At 49.9% G+C, this 23,761-nt stretch overlaps 1 protein-coding gene across 1 annotated transcript in view; it reads left to right on the top strand.

The window, feature by feature from the left end:
* Positions 1-2,939: 2,939 nt before the first annotated feature.
* Positions 2,940-23,761, top strand: part of PAPSS2 (3'-phosphoadenosine 5'-phosphosulfate synthase 2) — a 30,286-nt gene continuing 9,464 nt past the window's right edge. Inside the window, exons 1-7 of the mRNA XM_071438556.1 lie at positions 2,940-3,200; positions 17,121-17,226; positions 18,633-18,868; positions 19,740-19,878; positions 20,143-20,261; positions 20,380-20,493; positions 21,107-21,218. Coding sequence (XP_071294657.1) covers positions 3,180-3,200; positions 17,121-17,226; positions 18,633-18,868; positions 19,740-19,878; positions 20,143-20,261; positions 20,380-20,493; positions 21,107-21,218 — 847 coding nt within the window. The 5' untranslated portion in view covers positions 2,940-3,179. The remainder of the gene's footprint in view (positions 3,201-17,120; positions 17,227-18,632; positions 18,869-19,739; positions 19,879-20,142; positions 20,262-20,379; positions 20,494-21,106; positions 21,219-23,761) is intronic.

Raw genomic sequence — 23,761 nt, 5'->3', positions numbered from 1 at the left:
ATTGAGTTTCACTAATTTGTGTGTCTCTTGAGGTAAGCAAGTAGATTTTTTTTTTTTCTTTCTCGCTTAGTTTCTGATTGTTTCATCAGTTGCTTCCTTGAAAAGCCCCACACAAATTAAAACTTGGGACAATATCCAAATATATTTACTTATTTATTATGATTTATTGTAGCTTAATATAATGAAAGTTCACACCATTCTTTGCATTGTGCTTGGGAAAAATAAATGAAAAATAGGTTAAAAACCCTTAGATCTCTTATGCACAAAATATTTGCTAGAATTCTCAGGAAGGTTATGAGCAGTCAGTTTAATTCCTAGAAGGGAAATAACTTTGATGAAGTTAGAAGTGAAGAATGATGCAACAAATGGAGATAATGTTGACTCACTTTCTGTCTCACTGATGGGTATCTAGGGGAAACATGGAGGTGTTACATGCTCTGGATGCTAATTTTTCTGTTACATGGTAACACTAGTTTTAGGTCTTTCCCTTTCCCTTTCTACAGCTCACTTTTAATGAAAGAAAAAATGTTTTCCTTCAGAAATGCCCTCTAGAGCCAGTTGTGTGCCAGGCCAGGGTGGTTTAGAGTGGTCTGTCATTACAGAAGCCCCTCTTTGTGCCTCTTCTTCTTCACAATCCCCTTTGTGTTGCTCCTTGTTCTTCAGTAAATGTGTTTCCCTGCTGGCCTTGGTTTGTTGGGCACCTTTTCCAGCCTTCTGCTTTCCTGAAGGTTCAGAAAGGCAAGGTAATTCACAAAGATGTGAATTTTAAGTGTACCAGAATGGACTTTTCCAATGGATATTGTATTCAGCCTTCTTTCCCTTTTCTTCCAGCCTTGCTGTGTTGCTTCTATGGCAGAAATTTAATCTGCCCTTAATTGAGAAAAACAATATGAGGAAAAGCAACGAATGAGAGATGCTCAAAAGCAACCCTGCTATTCTTTAGCTGATTTAATCCTGAATGTAATGCCATGGGTTTAACTGGAATTACTCTGGGGATTAGTTCAGCTGATAGCTGATCACACTCTAATAGCTGCCTGGCTTTGGAATTGGTTGAGCAGGTGCTGTTACCTCCTTCCAGCCCCATTCCTTCACGTCCCTGTTTTCCCACAGTGGGCCCTGTTCTTCCTGCAGCAAGATCTCATTTGGGGAGCCCCATTTATCCCTTCACTGCTCTCTTGGGGTTTCCCATTTTCTCTTTTAAGAGTTCATCAGGAGAATGGGGAGCATTGCAAAATCCCAACACCTTTTTCCTTTTCCTTCGAGGGGCTCAGTCAGGGCATCAATGATTGTAAACTCTGCTGGAATGAAGGACAGAGATGAAACAGGAATATTTTATGGACTGCTGGTGATCATGTGCTGAAGAGTTAAAGTAGGCTCAGCATGCTGGACCTGGAGGGAGCTTTGCTCTTGCCGGCACGACAAGAAGTGAGGTATCTCCTCCTAGAGGAGAGGCAGCACAGTTGGCACAGCCATCCTTGTGGCCCTGGGATGGATCTGTGGATGGCTATGGAGCAGGAGGCAGTGGTCCAGGACCACAAGTGCCCTGCTGGCACCGTTCACCCTCAGGTGTAGAATTACCCACCAGGATGTTCCTTTCTCTGTCCCTGGGCCATCCCAGGGTGTACTGTGGTTTCTGTCCACCAGGGCATTCCCTGCCTTTTGCTCTGTTTCACCAGAGTTCAAGGACCTGAGCTTTTCCAGCAGTGGGAAACGGAGGATTTGGGGCAGAGCTGTCAGTCACGGCATTTCTTTTCCCCTCACCCTCTGCACCGTTTTTGCCGGGAGGCTCCTCTGTGTTTCCTTTCAACTTTTTTTGTATTTTTGCCAAACCCTCAGTGACCACCCTCCAGCACTGCTTATTTTAAATATCACTTTTACCATCATCATCCTCCTCAGGAGCTGCTTTTCCCTCAGTCACGTTGTGTGGGCTGGCGTTCCTCCTCCCTTCTCGGGAGTTGTGCTGTTACTTGCGGCCCTGAGATATGTGAAAAGTCTCTGTTTTAGAAGGAGCTGGAGTTCTTCAGTTTTTATTCTTGAAGTTGTTTATTATATCTTATCTATAACATTTTCTTCCTGCCCAGCCCAGGTCTACTCAGCAAGGCAGCTAGCAGCACTCTGACCACCCTCGGGGTGGTGTTGTCTTTTTATACTACAAGCTACGTACAACATATTTACAATTTACAACAATTTACATTTCTTTCCAATACCTATCACCTATGTTAGACAGTGAACTTCTATTCTAAACCAATCCCAAAGTGCCAGCATCACAGCAGAGGATGGAGGTAGAGAAGAAGAAGAAGGAGGACTGGACATGCCCAAATCCCTCTATCTTGTCCCTAAAACCCCCATTCTAAAAATCCCAAAATCTACCTTTTCACCCGGTGATAATTTTATTATTACATTATTTAAACTTCTGTGACTTTTAGGTCCTCATACAAAGCTGGTAACTTGCTCCACGGGGCATAATCAAACCCACAGGTGTTCTGGGCTGCATGCCCAGGTCTCGGAGCCCCTCGACAGGGGCCCCGGCAACTCTGGATACCCAGAGGGATGTCCTGAGTTCTGACACTCCCTGTCCCCTCCCCGGCCGTGGCAGCAGAGCCCCAAGCTCCTCATTTCAGGTTCCTTTTCCCAGGCACGGTGTCGTGCGCTCCCTGCCCGCTCCTCACGGGGGATGAGGGCCGGAGCGCCCTGCCCGCCCCTCACGGGGGATGAGAGCTGGAGCTCCCCGCCCGCTCCTCACGTGGGATGAGGGCCGGAGCTCCCCGCCCGCCCCTCACGGGGGGTGAGGGCTGGAGCGCCCTGCCCGCCCCTCACGGGGGGTGAGGGCTGGAGCGCCCTGCCCGGTTCCCGCAGAGGATGAGGGCCGGAGCTCCCTGCCCGCTCCTCACGTGGGATGAGGGCCGGAGCTCCCTGCCCGCTCCTCACGTGGGATGAGGGCTGGAGCGCCCTGCCCGCTCCTCACGGGGGGTGAGGGCCGGAGCTCCCCGCCCGCTCCTCACGGGGGATGAGGGCTGGAGCGCCCTGCCCGGTTCCCGCGGGGGCCGGGCCAGAGGAGGCGGTGGCGGGGGCGGGCGCAGGGCGAGAGGGGCCGGCCCAGGGCCGCGCTACGTGTCCCGCAGCCCTTATAGGGCTTCCCCCGCCGGGCCCACCGCACCAGCAGCCGCAGCAGCAGCACCATGGCGAGCCGCGAGCACACGGTAGGGACGCGCCGGGAGCGGGGCTGGGCTGTCCCCGCTGATCCCTCTCCCTGTCCTGCGCTGGGATCCACGGGCAGCCGCAGTTCCGGCACTGCTCGGGAGTTCTCCAGCCCATCCATCACTCGGCATGGATGGTTGAGCTGGCTGAGCATCCTCCGCATCCCGCACCTGTCCCGCTGTGCCCCGCGGGTCCCCTGCAGGCACGGCCGGAGGTCCTGCCTCGCTCGTGGCTTTGTGGGTGTCCCCTGTCCCGGTGCCAGGCGGGGGAAGGAGCCCCACCGCCGCCGTCAGGCTCTCAGCATCGCTTCAGAACACGCGCGGCAAAGCGAAGGAATCGCAGCTCAGTGAGAAATTCGAATTGCAAATCGCAGCCACTGCAGGCGGACATCGCGTTCCGCTTGCCAGCTGCCCTCCCCTACTCCTTGGGGCTGGGATGGGAGCTCTGGGTCCCTCTGGCTGTGTGTGCGTTTTCCAGGTTTTAAATCAGAACCAGAAGAAATCTTGACGTAAGTCTTTAGGGCTGCTTTCTGCTGGTTGATTTGCCTTTTTTTTTTTTTTTTAAGTTTATGGCAAACTTTTCCGATGGATTTGATGCATTTTGGACACAGTGGTAATCTGTCCGGGGAGGAATGCACCCAAAGCCACACGGAACAAAGCGAGCCTGTGCAGCAGGGTGTTCTTGGAAACGCAAAAACCTGTGGTTTAGGGATTATTTCAGGCAGGGGAGGTGCGAGCCGTGAGCTGTGTATGGGAGTTCTGTTCATTGCTGTGACAGGAGAGAGGTATTGCTGAACTTCCAGAATAATCCCTCTCCTTTGCCTCCACCCTGGGCTGGAAAAATGACCTTTATAAGCGAGTTTGTGGCTGACCTTTGTGCCGTGGCTGTCAAAACAGATGCTATCAGCTTGACAGCTGTAGGTGGATTTTTGAGTGCTTATCTGCCAGGTATCCGATGGAGTGAGAAAAGGCGTGATTTCGCTAATTACAAGAGCTTTGGGGAGCGATGGTGAAACGGTGATGTCCCATTAGTGATCTTCCTGTCCCTTGCCAGGAAGATGTATTGCACAGAGTGTAAAGGAAGTTCTCTCTCCGAACTGCAACCTCAGCAGCTTCTTGGTTTCAGCCATCTCTAGTTTATATCAAAGGCCTGGATAAGGAATTTCACTTTGTTCAGGGTGCTTTGACCTTTTTTTGTGCCCACAGACACTTTTTGTAGCCGCAACAGCCAGGGGTGTTCCACTTTAAAATGAAGACACAATAATTTATCCTGTTGAGATCCCTATTGATACAGCAGTAGGATCATCCTTCTATTGCCCCTTCTTATTCCCCATTCTTCGTTCTCCCAGTAACACCAATCCTTATTACTCCTAAAAATCCTTGTTGCTACTAAAACCTCAGTTTTCTCACAGTTTCTTTGTCCCACAGACCGGGTTTGGTGAGGCTGCATGTTACCAGCTTTGTTCACCAGCTGAGGGGATGTCAGAGCTGGGTTTTGCAGGTGATAGTGTCAGCTGTCAGTTTTGGAAGGCACAGCAGTGCCAGCTGTTGTGAGCTGGACCACTGTGTTATTTGACAAATTGAATAACTAGAAGCCCAGGTCTTAAATCCTAAATTCAGCCTGAATAATGCTATCTAGAGTTTGAATCTGGATTGAGGATGCTTTAATTGCACACCTATTTATTAATTGTTAATATAGTAAGGTATAAAGAAGAAAACTTTTTTTTTTTTTTTTTTTTTTGCTTCTCCATGTGTTGTCCTTAAAAATGAGCATGGCACCTTAATTCTACCTTGTGTGAGGACCAGAGTCTTGGTGTGCAGGAATCTCTCTTTGGCTGGTTAATGTGGAAACGCTTTGTGCTCTCTTCATTTCTGCTCAGGACACTGCAAGAGGCATGAAGTCCTCTACGTGCCAGGCAGTGCCCTCCTGTTCCCAGCCCTCACTGACAGAAAGCATTTATTCCTGGCCAGTTTCAGGGCTGACTTTTTGGGCAGTTCTGTAATGATGTCCTTAGAGGCTCAATGTCCCTCCTGTGTGCCTCAGTGGCAAACCCTGCTGTCTCTCAGGAGCAAGCACACGGAGAAGGAGTGCAGAGAGGGAGGTGCAGCTGTGGGCCTGCCCTTGTTCATTGTGTGGGCCCTTGCACAGCGTGGCTTTCAGGGCTGAGGGCTTCTTTGAGGTCTGTGCAAAGAGCAGCTCCTTCTCCCCCACACCTGCGGTGCCGCCGGTATTTCCGCAGCTCGCTCCCCGTGCCCGCCGAGCCAGCGGCGTTTTCCTGACGGCCAGGAGGACACAGATGGAGCACTGTGCTCCAGGGCAGCTTGCCACAGAGCCCAGAGCCACAGCCCTGCCCTGGCAGGGTCACTGCCTGCGTGGCTTCGTGTCCCCAGGGCTGTGTGGGAAGTGCAGCTCAGCGCATCTCACGGGATGGAGGCGTTGCGAGTCCTGCCCCCGGCCAGTGAAGTTTCTCTTTGCAGATGCTTGAGGAGAATGAGAGCCCGTACTGAAAGTGCCTTTTTCAGAAGTGTTTCAGCTTTGTCACCTGCCTGGTCTGGAAGCAGCATCTCCAGGAATGTGGCTGGTGTGGCATCCCTGGCTGGCAGTGGGATGTGTTTCTGCAGCCCCACAGGTGACAGAGCTGGAACTTCTGCTAGCTCTCTTGTGTTTGTGTTGGGCTTATGTGCAAATGATGTGGGCTTATTTAAATTTATTTAAAGACCAGCAACAAACCCACAAGATCAAATCAACCCTGAGGAAAGAGGTTTCGTTTCCGTGCCTAAAAACTGCTCTCATGTTAAAAAACCAGAGCTGCAGGGCAGAGTTCAGATGGACAGAGTGATACCCCAGGCAGAGCAGGAACATATGTACATCTCCATCGATTTAATTGCCAAGCAACATGAAAGAAAAAGCTTAATAAAACACCCAAAGCGTGCATTCCTCACTCTCACACTTACTCTTAACTGTTGCCTTGAAAGTAAAGAGCAAAACAACTTGAACCATGTTTGTTTTCAAAGCAGTTCCCTGTAGCTCATTGCAGTGACACTGCCTGGGGGACAGGGCAGCAAAGCCACGATTTCAGGGAATTAGCCTGGCTTGCTCTGCACTGAGTCACTCCATAAAGTCAGTTTTCTCAAACTCATGTTTTATCCAGCGAGTCCCAGGCTGCTTGTTCTTACAGCATGATTTATCCTGTGGAACACAGTGCCCAGCTCACTGCACCGTGACATCCTAAGGTGATTGTTTCCCTGCTGCTCATTGCATGCTTGGGATTTCTTGCTTGATTTTCTATTACTTTGTTTGCTTTATATCTCTTTTCTTCAAAGACCATGGAAAGGTGAGGTGATTAACTTCTGTTATTTTGTTAATTATAACTTTCTCCCCTTTTCTTCAATTTCTGCACTATTAGAAAATTCCCTTCCCAGTCTCTTGCTCTTTCATTCACTTGGGCTGCCAGTGTGCCAGACCAGTGGTTAATAACCACACTCTGCTCTGTTAGAGCAGACAGGGGGAATTTCAGGGGGATTCCATTGGGGGGATTTCAGGGAAGAAAAGCCAGGAAAAGTTGCAGGTTCTTAAATATGAATGCCTTCTCCTTTCCATGCTTGATCCCTCCAGGGCTTGGGGAATTAAATAACCATCTTGGTGTGGTCTGAGCACCTCCACTGGTGGTGGTTGGAGCAGTGCTGCCACCCCACTCTACCCAGACATGAGCACTGCAGCTGCAGCTTAGATTTATGCCAGGGAGATTTGGTTTTTCTGGAAGGTTTTCAAGACAAACGCTGGCATATTTGCTTTTTAAAAAAATTATCATTATTAATTTAACTGGGCTGATGTTGATCCTGGAGGGTGCCTTTAGAAATGAAAAGCCCTTGCCTATCTGAAACCAGGTGTTTTAGATAAACTCACAGCTGTATGTGCCCCCAAAAGATAAGGGGCATGCAGGGCCTGTGTGAATGCTTGAACTTGTACTTTGGTCACACTTTGCTTCTCAAAAATCCATTAAGAAAAAGGCTGTGTAATTCAGGTTGCCATTTCTGAATTTGCTGTTATCGTGAGCGGGGTGTCACAGCTGAAGGGAGTGAGAAATAGCTCCTTAATGGGTTCACAGCTTAATCATTTCCAAGTGAAAATTTACACAGAGTGTATCATTAACAAAAGGAGGGATTCAAAAAAGCCCTGCCTGTGCGTCATGCCACGGGATGCTGGGAGGTTGGGATTTGCCTGTGGGGCTGGCAGTTCCTTGCTAGCACTGCCTCCTGTCCCTCCCAGAGTGGTCTTTGCTCCTTTGCTCACAGCTTGGCTCGGTTACAGCTCCATGTGTCAAAAGCTTTGTCTGCTGAGCGGGTGCCAGAATGTGTTTGGAGAGCAGAGCTTGAGGAAGGAGTTGTTTTACACAGATTTGATTTGATTTTCTGTTAGCTGCAGCACTTTGTGGCTTGTTGAGATGAGCTTTTTCTGTGCATTGCTGGAAAGCAACTGTCTGCACCTACATTTCCAAGACTTTCTGACCTGGAGGTCCTTGTGGCCTCTCTGGCAGAACAAAATGTTTTCTTTGATATCAAACTGTATTTTAGCTTCCCATTGTGGTGCAAAAAGTGTGCTAGGGTGGGAGGTGATTTTTGTGGCCTGCCCAGCCCTTCTGATGGGAAGATCATTAGGGTGTGTTGTCAGTGAGCGTGGGAAGAGGGGGAAAAAGTCATTTTAGAGGAGGGGTTTTTTACAGGGCTGCTCTGGGGGCCTGAGCTGGGCACCTGCCATGGCTGGGGCAGCTCATTGCAGCCCTGCAAATGCTCATTGCATCTCTGGAAAGCTGATCTGAGACCCTGGGGATGGATGTGAGGGATGAGGAGCAGCCTGAAGTCCAGAGGAGCTGCTCTTCAAACAAATGTTCATTTTTATGTCTTAAATATTGTGGGAGCTGAAGTCTTCATCTGCTGCTGGTCTTATTCACCACTACCCTTCTGTGGTTGTAAAACTGGGGGTGATGCCACCCTCTGAGAGATGCTGAGAGTTTGCATGAGCTTTTGAGGGACCAATTAACAACAATAATCTCCAAGGAAAATGTGGAAGTGTCCTTGGACCAGCCTTTGAGCAGCGTGGAATGACCAAGGGCTGTGCCTACACCTGCTTTAGGGAGAGGTGGGGAAATGCTGAGCAGCCACTCATTCAGGAAGGGTCCAACATCCTTGGTGCTGATTTAGGCCAGGGTCTAGGTTAACCCTGTGTGCACTCACACATTAAAAACCCATCTTGCAGCTTGTAGGGCTCAGATACACAGGAAGAAGTCCCCACCTTGCACTTATCTCCTGCAGCTGGTTTTGTAGAGCAGCACATTCAGTGGTAGAGCAGTGAAAACAGCCCTGTCTTCATCCAGCAGGAATTGTGAGGGGACTGAGGGGTGCTGAGTGAGGGGAAGGCCTGGCCCTTTCTGTCATTCCCAGTGTCATTCCCAATTCTGAGGGGACTGAGGGGTGCTGAGTGAGGGGAAGGCCTGGCCTTGCCTGTCATTCCCAATTCTGAGGGGATTGAGGGGTGCTGAGTGAGGGGAAGGCCTGGCCTTGTCTGTCGCTCCCAGTGTCATTCCCAGTTCTGAGGGGTGCTGAGTGAGGGGAAGGCCTGGCCTTGTCTGTCATTCCCAGTGTCATTCCCAATTCTGAGGGGTGCTGAGTGAGGGGAAGGCCTGGCCTTGTCTGTCATTCCCAGTGTCATTCCCAATTCTGAGGGGACTGAGGGGTGCTGAGTGAGGGGAAGGCCTGGCCTTGTCTGTCATTCCCAGTGTCATTCCCAATTCTGAGGGGTGCTGAGTGAGGGGAAGGCCTGGCCTTGTCTGTCATTCCCAGGGGCAGCCAGGAAAGAGTTTATGGCTGGGACACCAGTGCATTGTCCCCAATTTCCACTGATTTACAGCCTGAGATATCAGAGGCTGTGCCTTTCCTCCTGATAGTCCTTGATGAACTTTCCTTCCATGAATTCATCATCATGGTTTTTTCCAGCCTAGTGAACTTTTGGCCTGCCAGGCAAAGTTCCCCCATTTAAATGTGTCCTGTGTGGTGCTTCTGGCTGAGCTCCCCTCAGCTCCTTCCTGCTGCTGCTTTTGCACTTTGAAAACCCTCAAAAAGGTGCTGAGGTGGACAGAGGTGTCCTGTGGCCTGCTGGTGACCATTGACCCCACAAAGTCAGGCACATGGGGCACAAGAGAGCGGGTTCAAGGCTGGGCATCCAACCTGAGGCAGGGAGAGGCACACACTGGGAGCCCACCAGCTTGGGCTGGAGTCCAGCTTTTCCCTTTTTCTTCAGGTCCTGCAGAGGAGAAGCCTCACAGAAGAATGAGTTCTTTTACAGAATCACAGGATTATTTAGGCTGGAAAATCCCTGCCAGCCCATGGAGTGCCAGCTGTGCCCAGTGCCCACCTTGTCCCCAGCCCAGAGCCCTGAGTGCCACCTCCAGCCCTTGCTGGGACACCTGCAGGGCTGGGCACTGCAAAGCTCCCTGGGCAGCCCCTGCCAAGGCCTGAAATTGAATTCCTAAATTGAATGATAGAACTGGGATTGTGGGTGTGTAATTTGAATAGAAGTGTGGGATATCACATGGTGGGAAACTTAAGAGTTTAAGATTTTAGAATACAGTAATATATATATAAACAAGATGGAGGTTTCAGGGCAGAGACTGATCCTTCTTCTTTACCTTCTTCTCCATGGGTTTGGGTGGTTTTGTGTAACTGGATAAGAAAGTCTGCACTGCAGGCCATGGGTGGTTGGTTATTGGGTTAAAAGTAAAAATAATTCAGGTGTCATTTCTTAATTGGACAGTTTATTCTTAAAAGGCCTTGTAGAGAGAGAGATGGGGCTCCATTTTTAGTTTGTTACAGTGAAGTGCTGTAGAACTCAGGGTTTGTGAGACTGTAACAGAGATAATTCACCCTTTGCATGCAGAAATTGCTGCTGCTGTCCAAGCTGAGCCTCCCCTGGCCCAGCTTGAGGCCCTTTGCCCTTGTCCTGTCCCTGTTCCCTGGCAGCACAGCCCGGCCCCCCCTGGCTGTCCCCTCCTGGCAGGGAGTTGTGCAGAGCCACAAGGGCCCCCTGAGCCTCCTTTGCTCCAGGCTCAGCCCCTGCCCAGCTCCCTCAGCCCCTCCTGGGGCTCCAGCCCCTTCCCCAGCTCCGTTCCCTGCCCTGGAATCAGAAATAGATGCATTTTAAAACCTGATGAAACTGCTTGAAACACAGATCCTCTGTAGCTCTTGCTGCTTGTGAAACCCCTGGAGCTTCCCTAAAGACAGAGGATTTCTTTCCTGAGGGATATGTTGGGCATGGTAAAAGGGGGTGTCTTGTCCCCATGTCATTGAGACCTGTTCTCAGGTTGAGGGTGCCTGTCCTGCCAGTGCAGGAGGTGGGACATGTACAGTGCCATATTTACCATAGAGAACCACAACCCACAAATTAAATTCCTGACTCTCATATTCAGGGGGGAAAAAATAATTATTTACATGTGGATACAATTCCTACCTGGATATCCTTTTGATACTGAAGTTAATGTGTAGTCAGAATCTGTACCTTTGCCCTCTTTTCCTCTTGTTCCTGCAATCTGAGGGACTGATACTCAGTTTCCCATTTCTGTAGCCAGATCTTTTTCTCCAGGAGAAGGCAGAGAAGCAGGGCTGTGTGTTCTGGGTGGTTTTCCTGGCAGGCATCAAACCAAGGCAAGTTCTTCTGCAATGTCAAACCCATTGTTTGCAAAAGGAGCAGGGGCCCAACTGCTCAGGTGGGTTCAGCTGGGGGAGATAATTTATCAGAACTGCTCTGAATATTCAACTTTGGGCCACCATGGAGGGGTTTCCTGTTTAAATTGTTCTTTTTGACAAAATGCTTTGTTTGTTAAATATTTGTTGCCCCTGCAGCTGTCCCTTGAGATTTCAGGAATGAAAACGGGGAGATTTGTTTTTATAACATCTGTCCTGGCCTTCCAAGTTTATCCCAAAAATGTAGGAGCACAGGATGAGTCACTGGCTTTTCTGCATCGAGGAAATGAGAGCAGTGACATCACTTCATTCCAAGATAAGGAAACGCCTGAGCTGGGAGCCCTCAGAGAGGCAGATTTCAATCCCCAACTGCTGATTTGGACTCACAGTGTAGAAATCAGCATCTGATTTGGGAAGTTACTGGAACATGAGCCTGATTTTGTTGATTTTCTTCTCTTTTTTTGTGTGCCAGTGTTGTATAAAACTTGATTGTGACAACCCAAGCTGTGTGAATTTATGCCAAGAGAAAAAATATTCGAGCTGCCGTCAGCAAATAAGGTCTTGCTAAGAGCTCAGAAATTCTTGTGGCTTAAGAAAACATGGCTTCAGCTTAAAAATCTTGTGTTGGTGAGGTTTGGCATCTGCAGCTGTCTGTCTCCAGGCTGAAAGGCTGCTTGTTTTGGGGCACTGGGATGGCTCTGCTGCTCTCCTTAAGGATTTGTGTGCTACGTTCCTGGCAGGGCCCTGGGGGTGATGCCAAAGGAACAGGCAGAGAGTGCCAAGGAGAGCCTGAGCCTGCTGGGCTTTATTCAGAGCACGGGCTGCAGAAAGGGATCCCAGCCCAGCATCCTGCCTGAACTGGCAGGGCTGGCAGCCCCTCAGCCTCAGCAGGGCTGGGGGGACACAGCAGTGTCACTGCCCAGCTCAGCCTGGAGAGAAAACACAGCTCCTGTCCCCTCCAGCTGCTGGGAAAGGAGACTCAGCCCTGGGCAGGGAGCAGGGGGACAGCAGAGGGGAGCAGGAAAGTGGTGGCACAGTGGGGTCACCAACATGGGAGCAGGAAGGTGGTGGCACAGAAGGGACAATAGCATGAGAACAGGAAGGTGGTGGCACAGCAGGGTCACCAACATGGGAGCAGGAAGGTGGTGGCACAGCAGGGAGACCAGGAAGGTGGTGGCACAATGGAGACACCAGGGAGGTGGTGGCACAGCAGGGACAGCAGCATGGGAGCAGTGGGAAGGTGGTGGGCAGCACAAAAGATGCTTGCAAGGTCCCACTTCCCCATCTGGGCCTGCATCCTGGGGTTAAACGGGCAAAATTCCCAGGGTAATTCCTCCTTGCTGGGGTTTTCCCTTGGGAAGGAATGGGGCTGGGTTTGCAGCATTTTCTGCCTTAGTGCAGTAAATGAATATCTGGGGAAAGTCCACAGGGTTTGGGTTACAAGAGCTAAGCTAGAGGGTGAGAGATGCCAAGGTTTCTCATTGTTCTTCACTGTGATTGTAATCAAATGTCTGCTTCCACAGACAAAACCCCCATTTTCCCTCTCTTCCTCCTTTTCTTTGGAGTATCAGTTTTGCTCTTCTTCAGCAAATGCCTCTTTTACAGGAGGTTTTCCCCTCTGGTTGCTCATGGATACAGTATCACCCTTTTGCCACAGCAACCCTGGTAAAAGAAAATAATTTTTTAAGGAAAACTTTGATACATGTAATTTTTTATATATCAGATGTAACTGGTAGGAACAAATGTTTTAATTTTATTTTTTTTTTTTCAATATGCTGGCAGGAGTTGGGAGGGTTTTTTTAATGATGGAGTAGCTCACTCTCCTGAGGCTTAGGGAAGTGTTTGACTTCAAACTCAGAAGCACAGAATCTCCTGGGCTAGAAGGGACAAGGATCATCAAGTGCAATTCCTGACCCTGCACAGGACACCCCAATAATCCCTCCATGTGCTTGATCCCACTGCTTGCCTGTGAAGGGGAAGGCTTGCTTGATCATTCTATCATTTTAAAAGCCCATTCTACCATTTGCAAATAGGATCAGCTGCAAACATTTCAAAAGCCTCTATTTTTATTTAGCTCTAATTTTTCCTTCCTGCAGACGTGTCCAGGCTGCTGTACCAAAATAGGGTGTGTGTGAAACGCTTGACTGGAAAAAAATGAATCATATTCCTGGTGCTGTGAGCTTGCCCTGTAAATAAAAAGGCAGCTGGGGGAGTCCTGACCCTGCCCTGGCTGTTGGGTCAGGGTTTCCCTGGGGCTCTGAGTGCTGCCAGCTGGATGCTGGTGCTGGTGCTGAGTGAGCACAGGGCTGCTCAGCCTCAGTGTGATTTCAGGAGTGAGAAATGAAATCCCTCTCCAGAGCAGGATGCTGCTGCAGCCTGCCATGAGTGCAGCTCCTGGACAGCTTCCAGACCCGTGTCTGTGCCAGCTGCAGCAGGCAGGGGTGAATTGAGGGCACCACAAGGACATGGGCTTGGATCTGATGGGCCACCTTGGCTTTCTGGTGCCTCATCTCCTTCTGCAGCATCACAGAGCTCTGCCTGCTCTGGGTGTTTGAGCAAGGGTGTTGTGCACTCAGGAGATCTCTCAAATGTCCTGCTCAGCTCCCATCTGTCCTTCATTTCCACCTCTCAGCTCTGGAAGGTGACACTTGCAGGTGGTTCTTGCCTTGCTCCCACTCGTGACGCAGCCATGGAGGTGCTGGTTGAAGAACTGGGGATGTGGAGGCAGGAGGAGGTGCTGCCCTAAGGACCAGAGTTTATACTTGAAATCCTACTGGGAGATGGCAAAATGTTCATGCAATTTGTTGGGACAACCCTAAACCCAAAAGGGCAACAGAGCTGGGGAGGGGTTCTGATGAGGAGCAGCTCAGGGAGCTGGGGAAGGGGCTGGAGCCCCAGGAGGGGCTGAGGGAGCTGGGAAGGGGCTGAGCCTGGAGAAAAGGAGGCTCAGGGGGGACCTTGTGGCTCTGCACAACTCCTGACAGGATGGGGAAGAGCCTGCAGGGCTCAGGCTGTGCTCCCAGAGAACAGGCACAAGATGAGAGAAAACAGCCCCAAGTTGTACCAGGGGAGGTTTAGATTGGATATTAGGAAACTTTTTTTGTAGAACACTGGAATGGGCTGCTCAGGGGAGTGGTGAAATCACCATCCCTGGAAGTGTTCAAACAACATGTGGATGTGGCCCTTGAGGACATGGTTTAGTGGTGAACACTGTGGTGGTGCTGGGTTGATTGTTGGACTTGATGATCTTAAAGGTCTTTCCCAGCCTTAACACCTCCATAAGTCTGTGATTATAAATGTCTCTTGTCTGGTGCATTTTCTATTAAATGTGCAGTGGTTCTGCTCCCAACAAGCATCAGTGATGTCTGGGAGAGGCCCCACAGACCTCGTGCTTTTAACTGTCAGATGAGAGGAGAAGATGCTCCCTGATAAGATCTCCTTGAGTAGTCACACATCATTTGTGTGGGCAAGCACAGCTCCTCCTTTCCAGGGCCAATTACCTCAGGAGGAGCTGAGGTCACTCTTTGGGATGCCATGAATTGAGCAATGGTGGCTCTCAGAGCAGAGGACTCTGGTGGTTCCTGATTTCCAGCAAGATTCTCCTCTCTCAGAGGCCCCATCTCAGCAAAGCCTCCTGCCTCTGGCTGCAGGCTGCTTTCACACAGCAGGGCAGCATCTTGGGGAAAGCTTCTTCCCTTGGCAAACTAAGCCAAGAGACCCTTGACAGGCAGCTCAGTCAAGCCTGATCCTAAAGATCTTGGTGTCTCCCTGTTTGCCAACCTTATGGAAGGTTTCAGTAGGAGGGAGACCAAAACCAGGGTTTGGTTTCTTGGTCTGCTGCAGCCTCAGCCCAAGGTTTGGAGCGATGTGTTTGTTTTTTTCTCATTTCCTGGATGAGGTAAGGCAGGGTGGGCTGAGCACTGAGCTCATCCAGACAGGGCCAAAGAGCAATTTTCCAAGGAATGGGGAGAGTGTGGCAGTGTCATCTTTAACCATCTGTCTGGCAGGGATGCACAGCCCTTCTTTGGAGATGCTGCTGCTGGGACACTTATTGCCTTGTTTGGGGCTGAATTATAAATCAGAAGTTCCTCTCCCAAACCTCATTTCCAGACTATTCCAAGACATGCTTACCAGTGTGCTAAACTGTCCCTGCTTTAGGGCCCAGCATCCAGGTGTTGATGTTGTGGTGATGATTGGATTATCTATTTAAATATGTTTGATTTGCAGTGACAGGGTTAAAACCCTGAGAATCAAATCAGCAGGACAGCCCAGCATCTGATTAAACCTCCTCCACTGCTTCTCTCTGCCTCCCAACCATCTTGCAGGATGTGCTGTTCCTAGACAAAATCTCTCCAGGATTTGCTGTCAGGCCATTAATGATCAGTTTTCCTGGTGCCTGCTCTCCTTTCCACCACACTTCAGCTCTGGCTTCCCAAACCATTCCTAGCTGGTGGATGATGAGGTGGGAGTTGGTCTTTCCCATTCCCAGCTAAGCAAGCTCCCAGCCCAGCCATCCAGTTGCTCAGGGTTGGGAAGAGTTTCCTGGGAAGTTTATGAAGAGAGAGCAGAAAAACCTGAGGGATTTGGTACCATCTGGAGCTCCCAGCAGGTGGGAGAGGTGTGACAGTGCTGCTGAATTGCAGAAATGCCCTCAGTGCTGCTTTCCCAAGCTCCCAAAGGTGCCAGTGTGCAAAATAACAGCTCTGAGATGCTCACCCAGCACAGATTTATGGCACAGCACCCTGTACTTAGAACAATCTCCTTACATCAGCCATGTAGGAATGTGCCAGATCCTGCATCCTCCCGAGGCACGGACATTATCGTGGCTCATCTCCTGTGGGACACAGCCTGAACTCCCGGGCATGGGAGAAAATTAATCCATGGTGCTGCTGTCTCACCTTTGAGAGCTCAAAATATTCAAACTTTTGACAACCCCCCACAAAAAAAGCCCACAAAAAGCAACAAAACAGAGCAAACCACAGAAACCAAGTCTTGAGCTAATGATCTTTTATTCTCTGAGTCACAGGATGTGGAGCATTCACTCACCTTTTCAGGGGCAGGTCTAGAGATGTTTTGGGTTTTTTATAGGAGCACAGACTGGTTTGTGTTGAAGGGACCTTAAAGGCATCCAGTTCCACCCCCTGCCATGGGCAGGGACACCTTCCACCATCCCAGGCTGCTCCAAGTGCTGTCCAGCCTGGCCTTGGGCACTGCCAGGGATCCAGGGGCAGCCCCAGCTGCTCTGGGCACCACTCCCCAACCTCACAGGGAAGGATTTCTTCTGTATAACTAACCTCAGCTTCAGTCTGAACCTATTCCCCTTGTCCTGTCACTCTGATGAACAGTCCCCTTCCAGATTCCCCACAGGCTCCCTCAGATACTGGAAAGTTCTGTGAAACCTCCATGCAACCTTGTCTTCTCTCTCTGGATATGTATCCAGGATATATTCATATCCTTGTCCCCTCCTTGTTCTTTCCCTTATGTGCCTCAGTTGGGAACATCATCCTCACAATGAACAAGGTCTTGTGGATATTTCATGTGCAACATTCCTTGTGGAGGTGCTGTTGCTGGAGCTGCAGGGCACAGCCAGGCTGTTTCACCTGCAACTCTGTGGATACTCTGGGGTCAGCAAGGTTAGGAAGCACCAGAATTAGGAAGTACCAAAATTCAGGCCTCTGGCTCAGCACTGTGCTTGGACACATCAGAGGTTGTTTCCTCTGCCTCCCATCCCATGTCTGCTCAGCTCAGGGCTGCTCCTGTCCCAGCTGCAGTTCTTGTGTTACACAGCCAGTAAATTAGCACCTGAAATCACTCTTGTTTTGCAAGCCTGGTTAAAATAATAGCTGAGGCTGTCTGTGTTTGAAACTGTCGAGAAGGCAGGGAGGGTGTCTCTGCCCAGGCTCTGTGTCCTGCATGCCTGGAGAGGGATCAGTCACCTGGCAGAGTCACCTTCTCCCTGCTGGCACCAAGGCATCACCACCAGAAACCCCATGGGCAGAGGCAGAGAGCCTCCAAAAAATGAGTCTGTGCTGCTGAGACAGAAATCCAACTCACACACCATGTGAACCACCACCCTCATGAATGAATTTGCATTCCTCTCCCATCTGTTTGTCCCAGCAGAAACTTCCTTTCACCCTGAGAGCAGCCAAGGTAACAGAAGTGCTTTGTTCTGCTCTGTTTTCTCAGGGATCCACCAACGTGGTTTACCAAGCCCACCATGTCAGCAGGAGTAAGAGAGGACAAGTGGTCGGCACCAGGGGAGGATTCCGAGGCTGCACCGTTTGGCTCACAGGTATTTTTGCCAGGCTGTCAAATGAAAGCCTGGCCTCACCTGTGAAACTCCATGAGTGTGGCTGCCAGGTGGGGATTTGGGATCTGCAGGAAACGTCAGCGCTCCCTGCGAGCCGGGAATTGCAAAACATCCCCACGTGGGAAACGCAGACACGCGGTGCTGGCGCAGCAAGATGTTCTCCCTGGCAGCTGCTGCCCAGAACTAATGTTTTGATGGATTTCCCAGCTGCTCTCAGGCTCCTTTGAACATGTCAGAGGCCCTCAGGGTAGCACTTGTTGTTCCCAAGTGTGTAGCTGAGGAAGCCTTGGCTCCAATCCAGCCAGTCTTTGGCAGTGGGACGTACCCGGAGTTGTCCGAAACGCGGATGTTTTCATTCAGGAGCGGTGGGAAGTTCATTGGGACATGTAGGTCTGCTGGTTTGAGGCAGCACGAGGCAGTCACCTTGTCTGGAGAATAAACACTCCCAGCCACAGAGGCATGCTGGAAGCAATCCCTTACATTGTTTTGTTGCCCTTCTCTTCTGCCTTGAAGTGTAAACTCATTGTTTGGGGATTAGGGGCTGCTAGAAAGGACAACTGCATTTTGCATTTCTAATATTTAGACAAGTCTGTCTTTTGCTAGTTGTCCAGTTGTTCCTTTGCTAGTTAAATATTGGCATTTTCTTTGGCTGCTGGAGGATGTTGAAGGATGTGCTTGGAAGGATTTGTAAAGCCATTCTGATTTACCTTCCTGTCACCTTAGTTTGTAGATGCTGGATTAAAGCACGTTTCTGTTCTGTTCTCCTCCTCAATTTTGAAGTGCTCAATCTGCTTTTCTGAAGCCAAAAGCCCAACCCCAGGCAATTTCCTTCCTTTTTTGAGTATTACTCAAAAATCTTGTGTCTGAAAGGTTTGAGCTATCTGGCTGATGATTATTCTTTGAAATACACTCCTAGAGAAGGAGGTGATGGGGGCCCTTTGCTGCTGGAACCTGTCCCACTCCACATGGTTGCAGCAAGAGCCTCTCCTTGGGTTCAGAATGGGAGAGCAGCTGGCTCTTGACAGTGGGAGCAAGGGGAGGAGGAGGAAGATGAGGAGAGACCTGGAGGAAGCAGCATCCTTTCAAACCTCCCCTGCTTCCTGGAGCCCAGCACAGCCCAGCAAGACACACTGCTGAGTCAGACTCCTCCAGAGCTTGGGCTGTAGATGCTTTTCTCAGGGCATTAATGCCACCCCTCCAATAATGAGGGTTGAAAAGGTGAAGGGTCACCTGTGAAGGTTCATCCTTCATCTGTGAAGGGCGAATCCAACTTCCTTTAGGAAGGAATGAGGTAGAGAGCTTCACACAGAAGGAGTTTGGCCACCAGTGTCACTTGTATTCACTCTCTTGACCTCAAACCTGACCCCTCACTCTTCTGCCTCCCCCAGGCCTTTCTGGAGCTGGCAAGACAACCATTGGCTTTGCTCTGGAGGAGTACCTGGTGGCTCATGGCATCCCCTGCTACTCCCTGGATGGTGACAACGTCCGGCATGGCTTGAACAAGAACCTGGGCTTCTCGGCCCAGGACCGCGAGGAGAACATCCGGCGCATCGCCGAGGTGGCGCGGCTCTTCGCCGACGCGGGGCTCGTCTGCATCACCAGCTTCATCTCCCCCTTCACCAAGGTAAGGGTGTGAAGGTCCTGCTCTCTTCTCAGCTTCACCTCAGATGATGAGGATGGTTTATGGACAGGGTTTCCTAAATGCACAAACGCTCGGTAGAACGCCGCTGATACGCAACCGCACGCAGTCAGTGTTTGGAGGGCAGCGGCCTCGCTGGATAAATTCAGTGCTGCACATTGATGAAAAGCTAAGAGGAGTTTAAGATTTCCCTACTATTAACTCCTCAGAGGTAGAAAAGAGTCACAGAAGCAGCACAGAGGTAAATGCACAAATGCTTGGTAGAGCGCCGCTGATGCGCACCCGCGCACAGTCACTGTTTGGAGGGCAGCGGCCTCGCTGGATAAATTCAGTGCTGCACACTGATGAAAAGCTAAGAGGAGTTTAAGATCTCCTTGCTATTAACTCCTCAGAAAAGAGTCACAGAAGCAGCAGCCTGTCCTAGACCTCTCACTGGTTTTTTGGAAGATTTGACTGCGATTTTCACTTCCGTAGCTGCTGTTATCAGGGTGATGCAAGCAGTTCCTTTTTTGGTAGAATCAAGGAATCACTGAGGCTGGAAAAGACCTCTGAGATCATCGGGTCTGACCGTTTTCACATAGGGCAGATAATTATTCACAATCTAAAATTCTGCTGTCCTGTCTAACGAAAAAGTGTTGAGGTTTTACATGGGAAAAGATGAAAACAGATTAAAGTTGTAGATTTTAACAAATTTTTTTTAAAGTATCTTTAAAGAAAAGGAGGGAAGTGAGATGAAAACCCTTATTAGAACTAGTGTACATTGAATGAATCTATAAGAAAGATTAATTTACTTGTGTCAAAATCCAGGGAGGTTTTTTTGCTGCAATTCAGATTTTTCCCATCTTTCTTCTAACAGGATCGTCGAAATGCACGAAAAATTCACGAGGCAGCTGGACTTCCTTTCTTTGAAATCTTTGTAGATGCTCCTCTAAATATTTGTGAAAGCAGAGATGTGAAGGGCCTGTACAAAAAGGCAAGAGCTGGAGAGATCAAAGGTATGGAGGAGTGAGATTTTATTTTGCCTTTTGCTTTCCAAAGCTTTGGATGCCTTGTCCTGGCAGTGCCACAATAGGGGTGGGTGTCTAAAGGCCTTTTGTAGTGCACAAGAGGATCCTAATTCCCCTAATCTTACTGTCACAAGTGCCACTTGTTGTACCCAGCATGGTTGAATGCTCCCTGGTTGTTTGTACAGTGTTCTTGGCTCTAAGGCACTGATTATTCTATTAAACAAATTTAATTTGGGGGTTAATTGTCCGTAGGATTCACGGGCATTGACTCAGAGTACGAGAAGCCCGAAGCTCCCGAGCTGGTGCTGAAAACAAACGATGCATCGGTGTCTGAGTGCATCCAGCAGGTTGTGGAGCTCCTGCAGGCACAGGTGGGTCACTTTTGTGTCACCATCACTGGCAGCCTTGGAACCCTGCTTTGGGACACTGCGTTTTGGTGTTCCCCTTCAAAACAGTGTGTTACAAGTGCTGCCTGTCCCTGTCTTTCAGAACATCGTGCCCCAGGGCTCAGTCAAGGATGTTCTGGAGCTCTTTGTGCCTGAGGATAAACTCAGCAGTGTCCAGGCTGAGGCAGAGAAGCTGCCAGCACTGGAGATCACTAAGGTATTGTCACACACAGCTTCTGACACTATTTAGCTGCTCCAAGGATGGAAGCTTCCAGGAGGATGTTGCCAGAGGGGCCTGTGTTCTTCTGATGGCCCTGACCTTCTGTGGCTGTGGTTTATGGTGAGCTGAGGTGGGATCCTGGTCCTCAGCCATTTTCTGCCATGTGTGCTGCAGGGTGTCAGTCTCCTCTGCTGTGTTATACAGCCCCACAAGGGCAAGCTGCCAGAGGGCAGGGTTTGGTGGGATATTGGCAGGCCCTGGCACAGAGGCTGTGGCTGCCTCTGGATCCCTGGCAGTGCCCAAGGCTAGGCTGGATGGGGCTTGGAGCAGCCTGGGACAGTGGAAGGTGTCCCTCCCCATGGCAGGGGTGGGATTGGATGGGCTTTAAGGTCCCTTCCAACCCAAACTAGTCTGGGATTCTAAGTTGTGCTGTGAAAGTGTGAGAGTCTGGCTTTAAAAGCCTCAAGCTACAATCCCCTGTGTCTTTCTCCCCCTTATGAATGTCCTGTATTTGAAGCAAAACAAAATGAAAATGCTGTTTCAGCAGAAAGGAAGGAAAAGCAACCTCTGAGTGTGACAGGAGTGTGACCCCTTTGGGTTTGTTTTGCAGCTGGATCTGCAGTGGGTGCAGGTGCTGAGCGAAGGCTGGGCCACTCCTCTGACAGGATTCATGAGGGAGGCTGAGTACCTGCAAGTGCTGCACTTTGGCACCCTGCTCAACGGTATGGATCCCCTGTGTCCTCCTGTCCTGCCTTGTGGCACACTCCTGAAGGTGGCCAAGGTCACCCTGCTGTGGCCACAGCCCTGGCTCACAGCTCTGACATCTCTCATGGTGCTGCTCAAACCTTCCAGGAGTTGTTGTGTGGCTCTTGTTGAGCTTGGCTGTACCAGGGTGTAAATAGAGATGCAAACCCAAGGCCAAGGAAGCAGGGAGGCTGCCAGGCTCAGCTGGAGGTGGGAGGAAAGGGCAGCTGCTTCTTGGAAACAGGAGCAGAGCCTGCTTTTGCCCCTCACCCCATTTCCCTGCTTCTCCAGCATGTTAGCTTGAAGTAAATCTGATTTATCTATGCATTAGCAGCCTGCTAGAGGTGCTTCATCCCTGGAAGAGGCAAAGAGAGCTCAGGTGATGCCCATGCACAGCTGGGACTGGGGCACAGATGTTTCCACCCCATTTCTCAGCTGTGGATGCTCTTGCTGTGACTTCACCTGCACATGGAGTGCTCATGTTGGGGTTTGTAGATGCTGGCAGTGATCTCTGCAAGGGTGAGCAAGTCCCTTTGAGCCTTACATGTCTTCTAGACAATCCTGTGGTCCCACGGGGCAGAGATTTGCTGCTGTTGCTGAGATTCGGGCACAGAGGCAAAGCTCAGGACTGCTCACTTTGCACTGTGGGAGTGTCTGTGTGTGGGGGCCCTGCTCCCAGACACACCATAGCCTTTCACCTCCTGCCCAGTGTGCAAACAGCATTCAGAAGCACATGTCCCTGTTATCAGAGCCTCCTCTGTGGTCTTTGAGCTGCCTCTTGTGCCTGGGGAGGTCGCAGAGTGCCCTGGGATGGCCACGTTGCTCCACAGCCCCGTACTTTGTGCTGAGGGCTCATCCCAGAGCGGATCAGGTTTTGGGGTGCCCCCCCAAAGCTGCCAACAGCCCTGAGCACATCTCCTCTGAGCTCTGTGGGCAGGTGCTCAGGGTTTGTAGAGCTCTGTGGGGAGCAGAGACAGTGGCCAGGAGAGAGAGCAGCTTTGCAGGGGGATGAGCTCTCCAGAGCGAGCTCTGAGTAGCAGAGGGCAGCAGCATCTGGAGATCCTGTCTCCACAGGGGTTTCCAAACTCAGCATCAGTGTGGTCAGGCCCTCAGGGTGGCATCTGAGTGGGAGAGGGAACACCAGCTGCTCCTGGAGAAGCTTTGGGAAGTGGTGGAGGGCTCCATCTCACTGGTGTGGCACTGCCAAGGAGAGGCTTGAGCCTGCTCTTCCCAGAGCCATCGTGCCCTGGGCTGGCTGATAGTCTGAGCAGCTCCTGTGGGTTTCTGGGGACACTTGTTCAAGCAGCAAATCCCTCCTGGATGCCCCAGCAGGTGGGTGATGTGCTTTGTGTAGGGCCACCAGGAAGGGGGTGGACCTGCAGCAATGCACCAGCAGCCTGTGACACTGCCAGGAGGGGTGACAGTGACACTGGAGGTGCTGCATCACACTTTGAGGCTGTGGTAGGACCATGGCCACTCCAGCAGGAGCTTTGAAGTGCTTTGAGTCTTGAAATGGTTTCTGTAGCGTGCCCCTGAGTGTTAATTATCTTAATTATGTTTGTGTTCTCCCAGGAAAGAGGCGCTTGGGAGCTGGTATGTATGGAACTGTTCTCAGGCTCTGCACGAATTACCTCAATTGAGATTCTTTTTGACTATAATTTTTTGAGATTTACCAAAAAAAATCCCAAAACCCCTTGAAATTACTATGAAATTATTCCAGCCATGGCCCATTTATGATCCAGGCAGTTCTGACACACCCCGTGTCCCAGGGACCAGTCTGCACAAAGATCCCAGTTGTGTAATTTTGTAATTACCTGCACTGGAGTGATCTCTTGTTACCTCTCCATCCTGCATTTGGAAGTGGAGCCTGAAGATCCTCACTTTCAGCAGCATTTGTTGGTTTCATAATGCAGCTTTATTTTTTTTTCCTGTGCTGGCTTAATTGACTGATCATTATTAATATGATTTAAATGTATGAAGTTGATATTGATTGGATCCCATGTGAATATAATTATGATTATTCATTGAAATTACTGCCTGGCAGATGAATGATAGCCAGTCATGAATTTAAAGTAAATGCAAATATTTTCATAAAAATTAAAGTAAAAATCTATATCATAGCCAAAATCCTCAAATTAAGACTCTCAAGGGTCCAACCTGATTTCAGTCAGATCAGAATAAGTTGAATCAGTGATTTGTTTGTGACTGGAAATCCATCAAAGAGACCAGTTCCCCTGTAATAACATTGGAATATTGTTAATATCCAAATATCTAAGGAGAAGTGGGTGGACCTCAGTGGAACACTGGGAAATTGGGAGGGTTGGGTTATAACCAACATGATTTCAAGCTATTCAGGGACAACACTGAAATTAGAAACTAGGTGTGCACTTACAGACTCAGACAGAAAACAGATTAAACAGTGCAGAGATGTAAAGGAGGAGGAGTAGCAATATAGAGATAGCCAGGGAAAAACCCAAACAAGAGAAAAGCAAAACAAATTAAAACTAAATGTGGTGGAAGA

The sequence above is a fragment of the Agelaius tricolor genome, unplaced genomic scaffold (assembly GCF_023055355.1).
Source record: "Agelaius tricolor isolate 1412-34295 unplaced genomic scaffold, bAgeTri1.0.p SCAF_13, whole genome shotgun sequence".
NCBI classification, from domain to species: Eukaryota; Metazoa; Chordata; class Aves; order Passeriformes; family Icteridae; genus Agelaius; species Agelaius tricolor.
The sequence above is the reverse complement of the archived record's forward strand: the minus strand, read 5'-3'. Positions and strand labels throughout refer to the sequence as shown.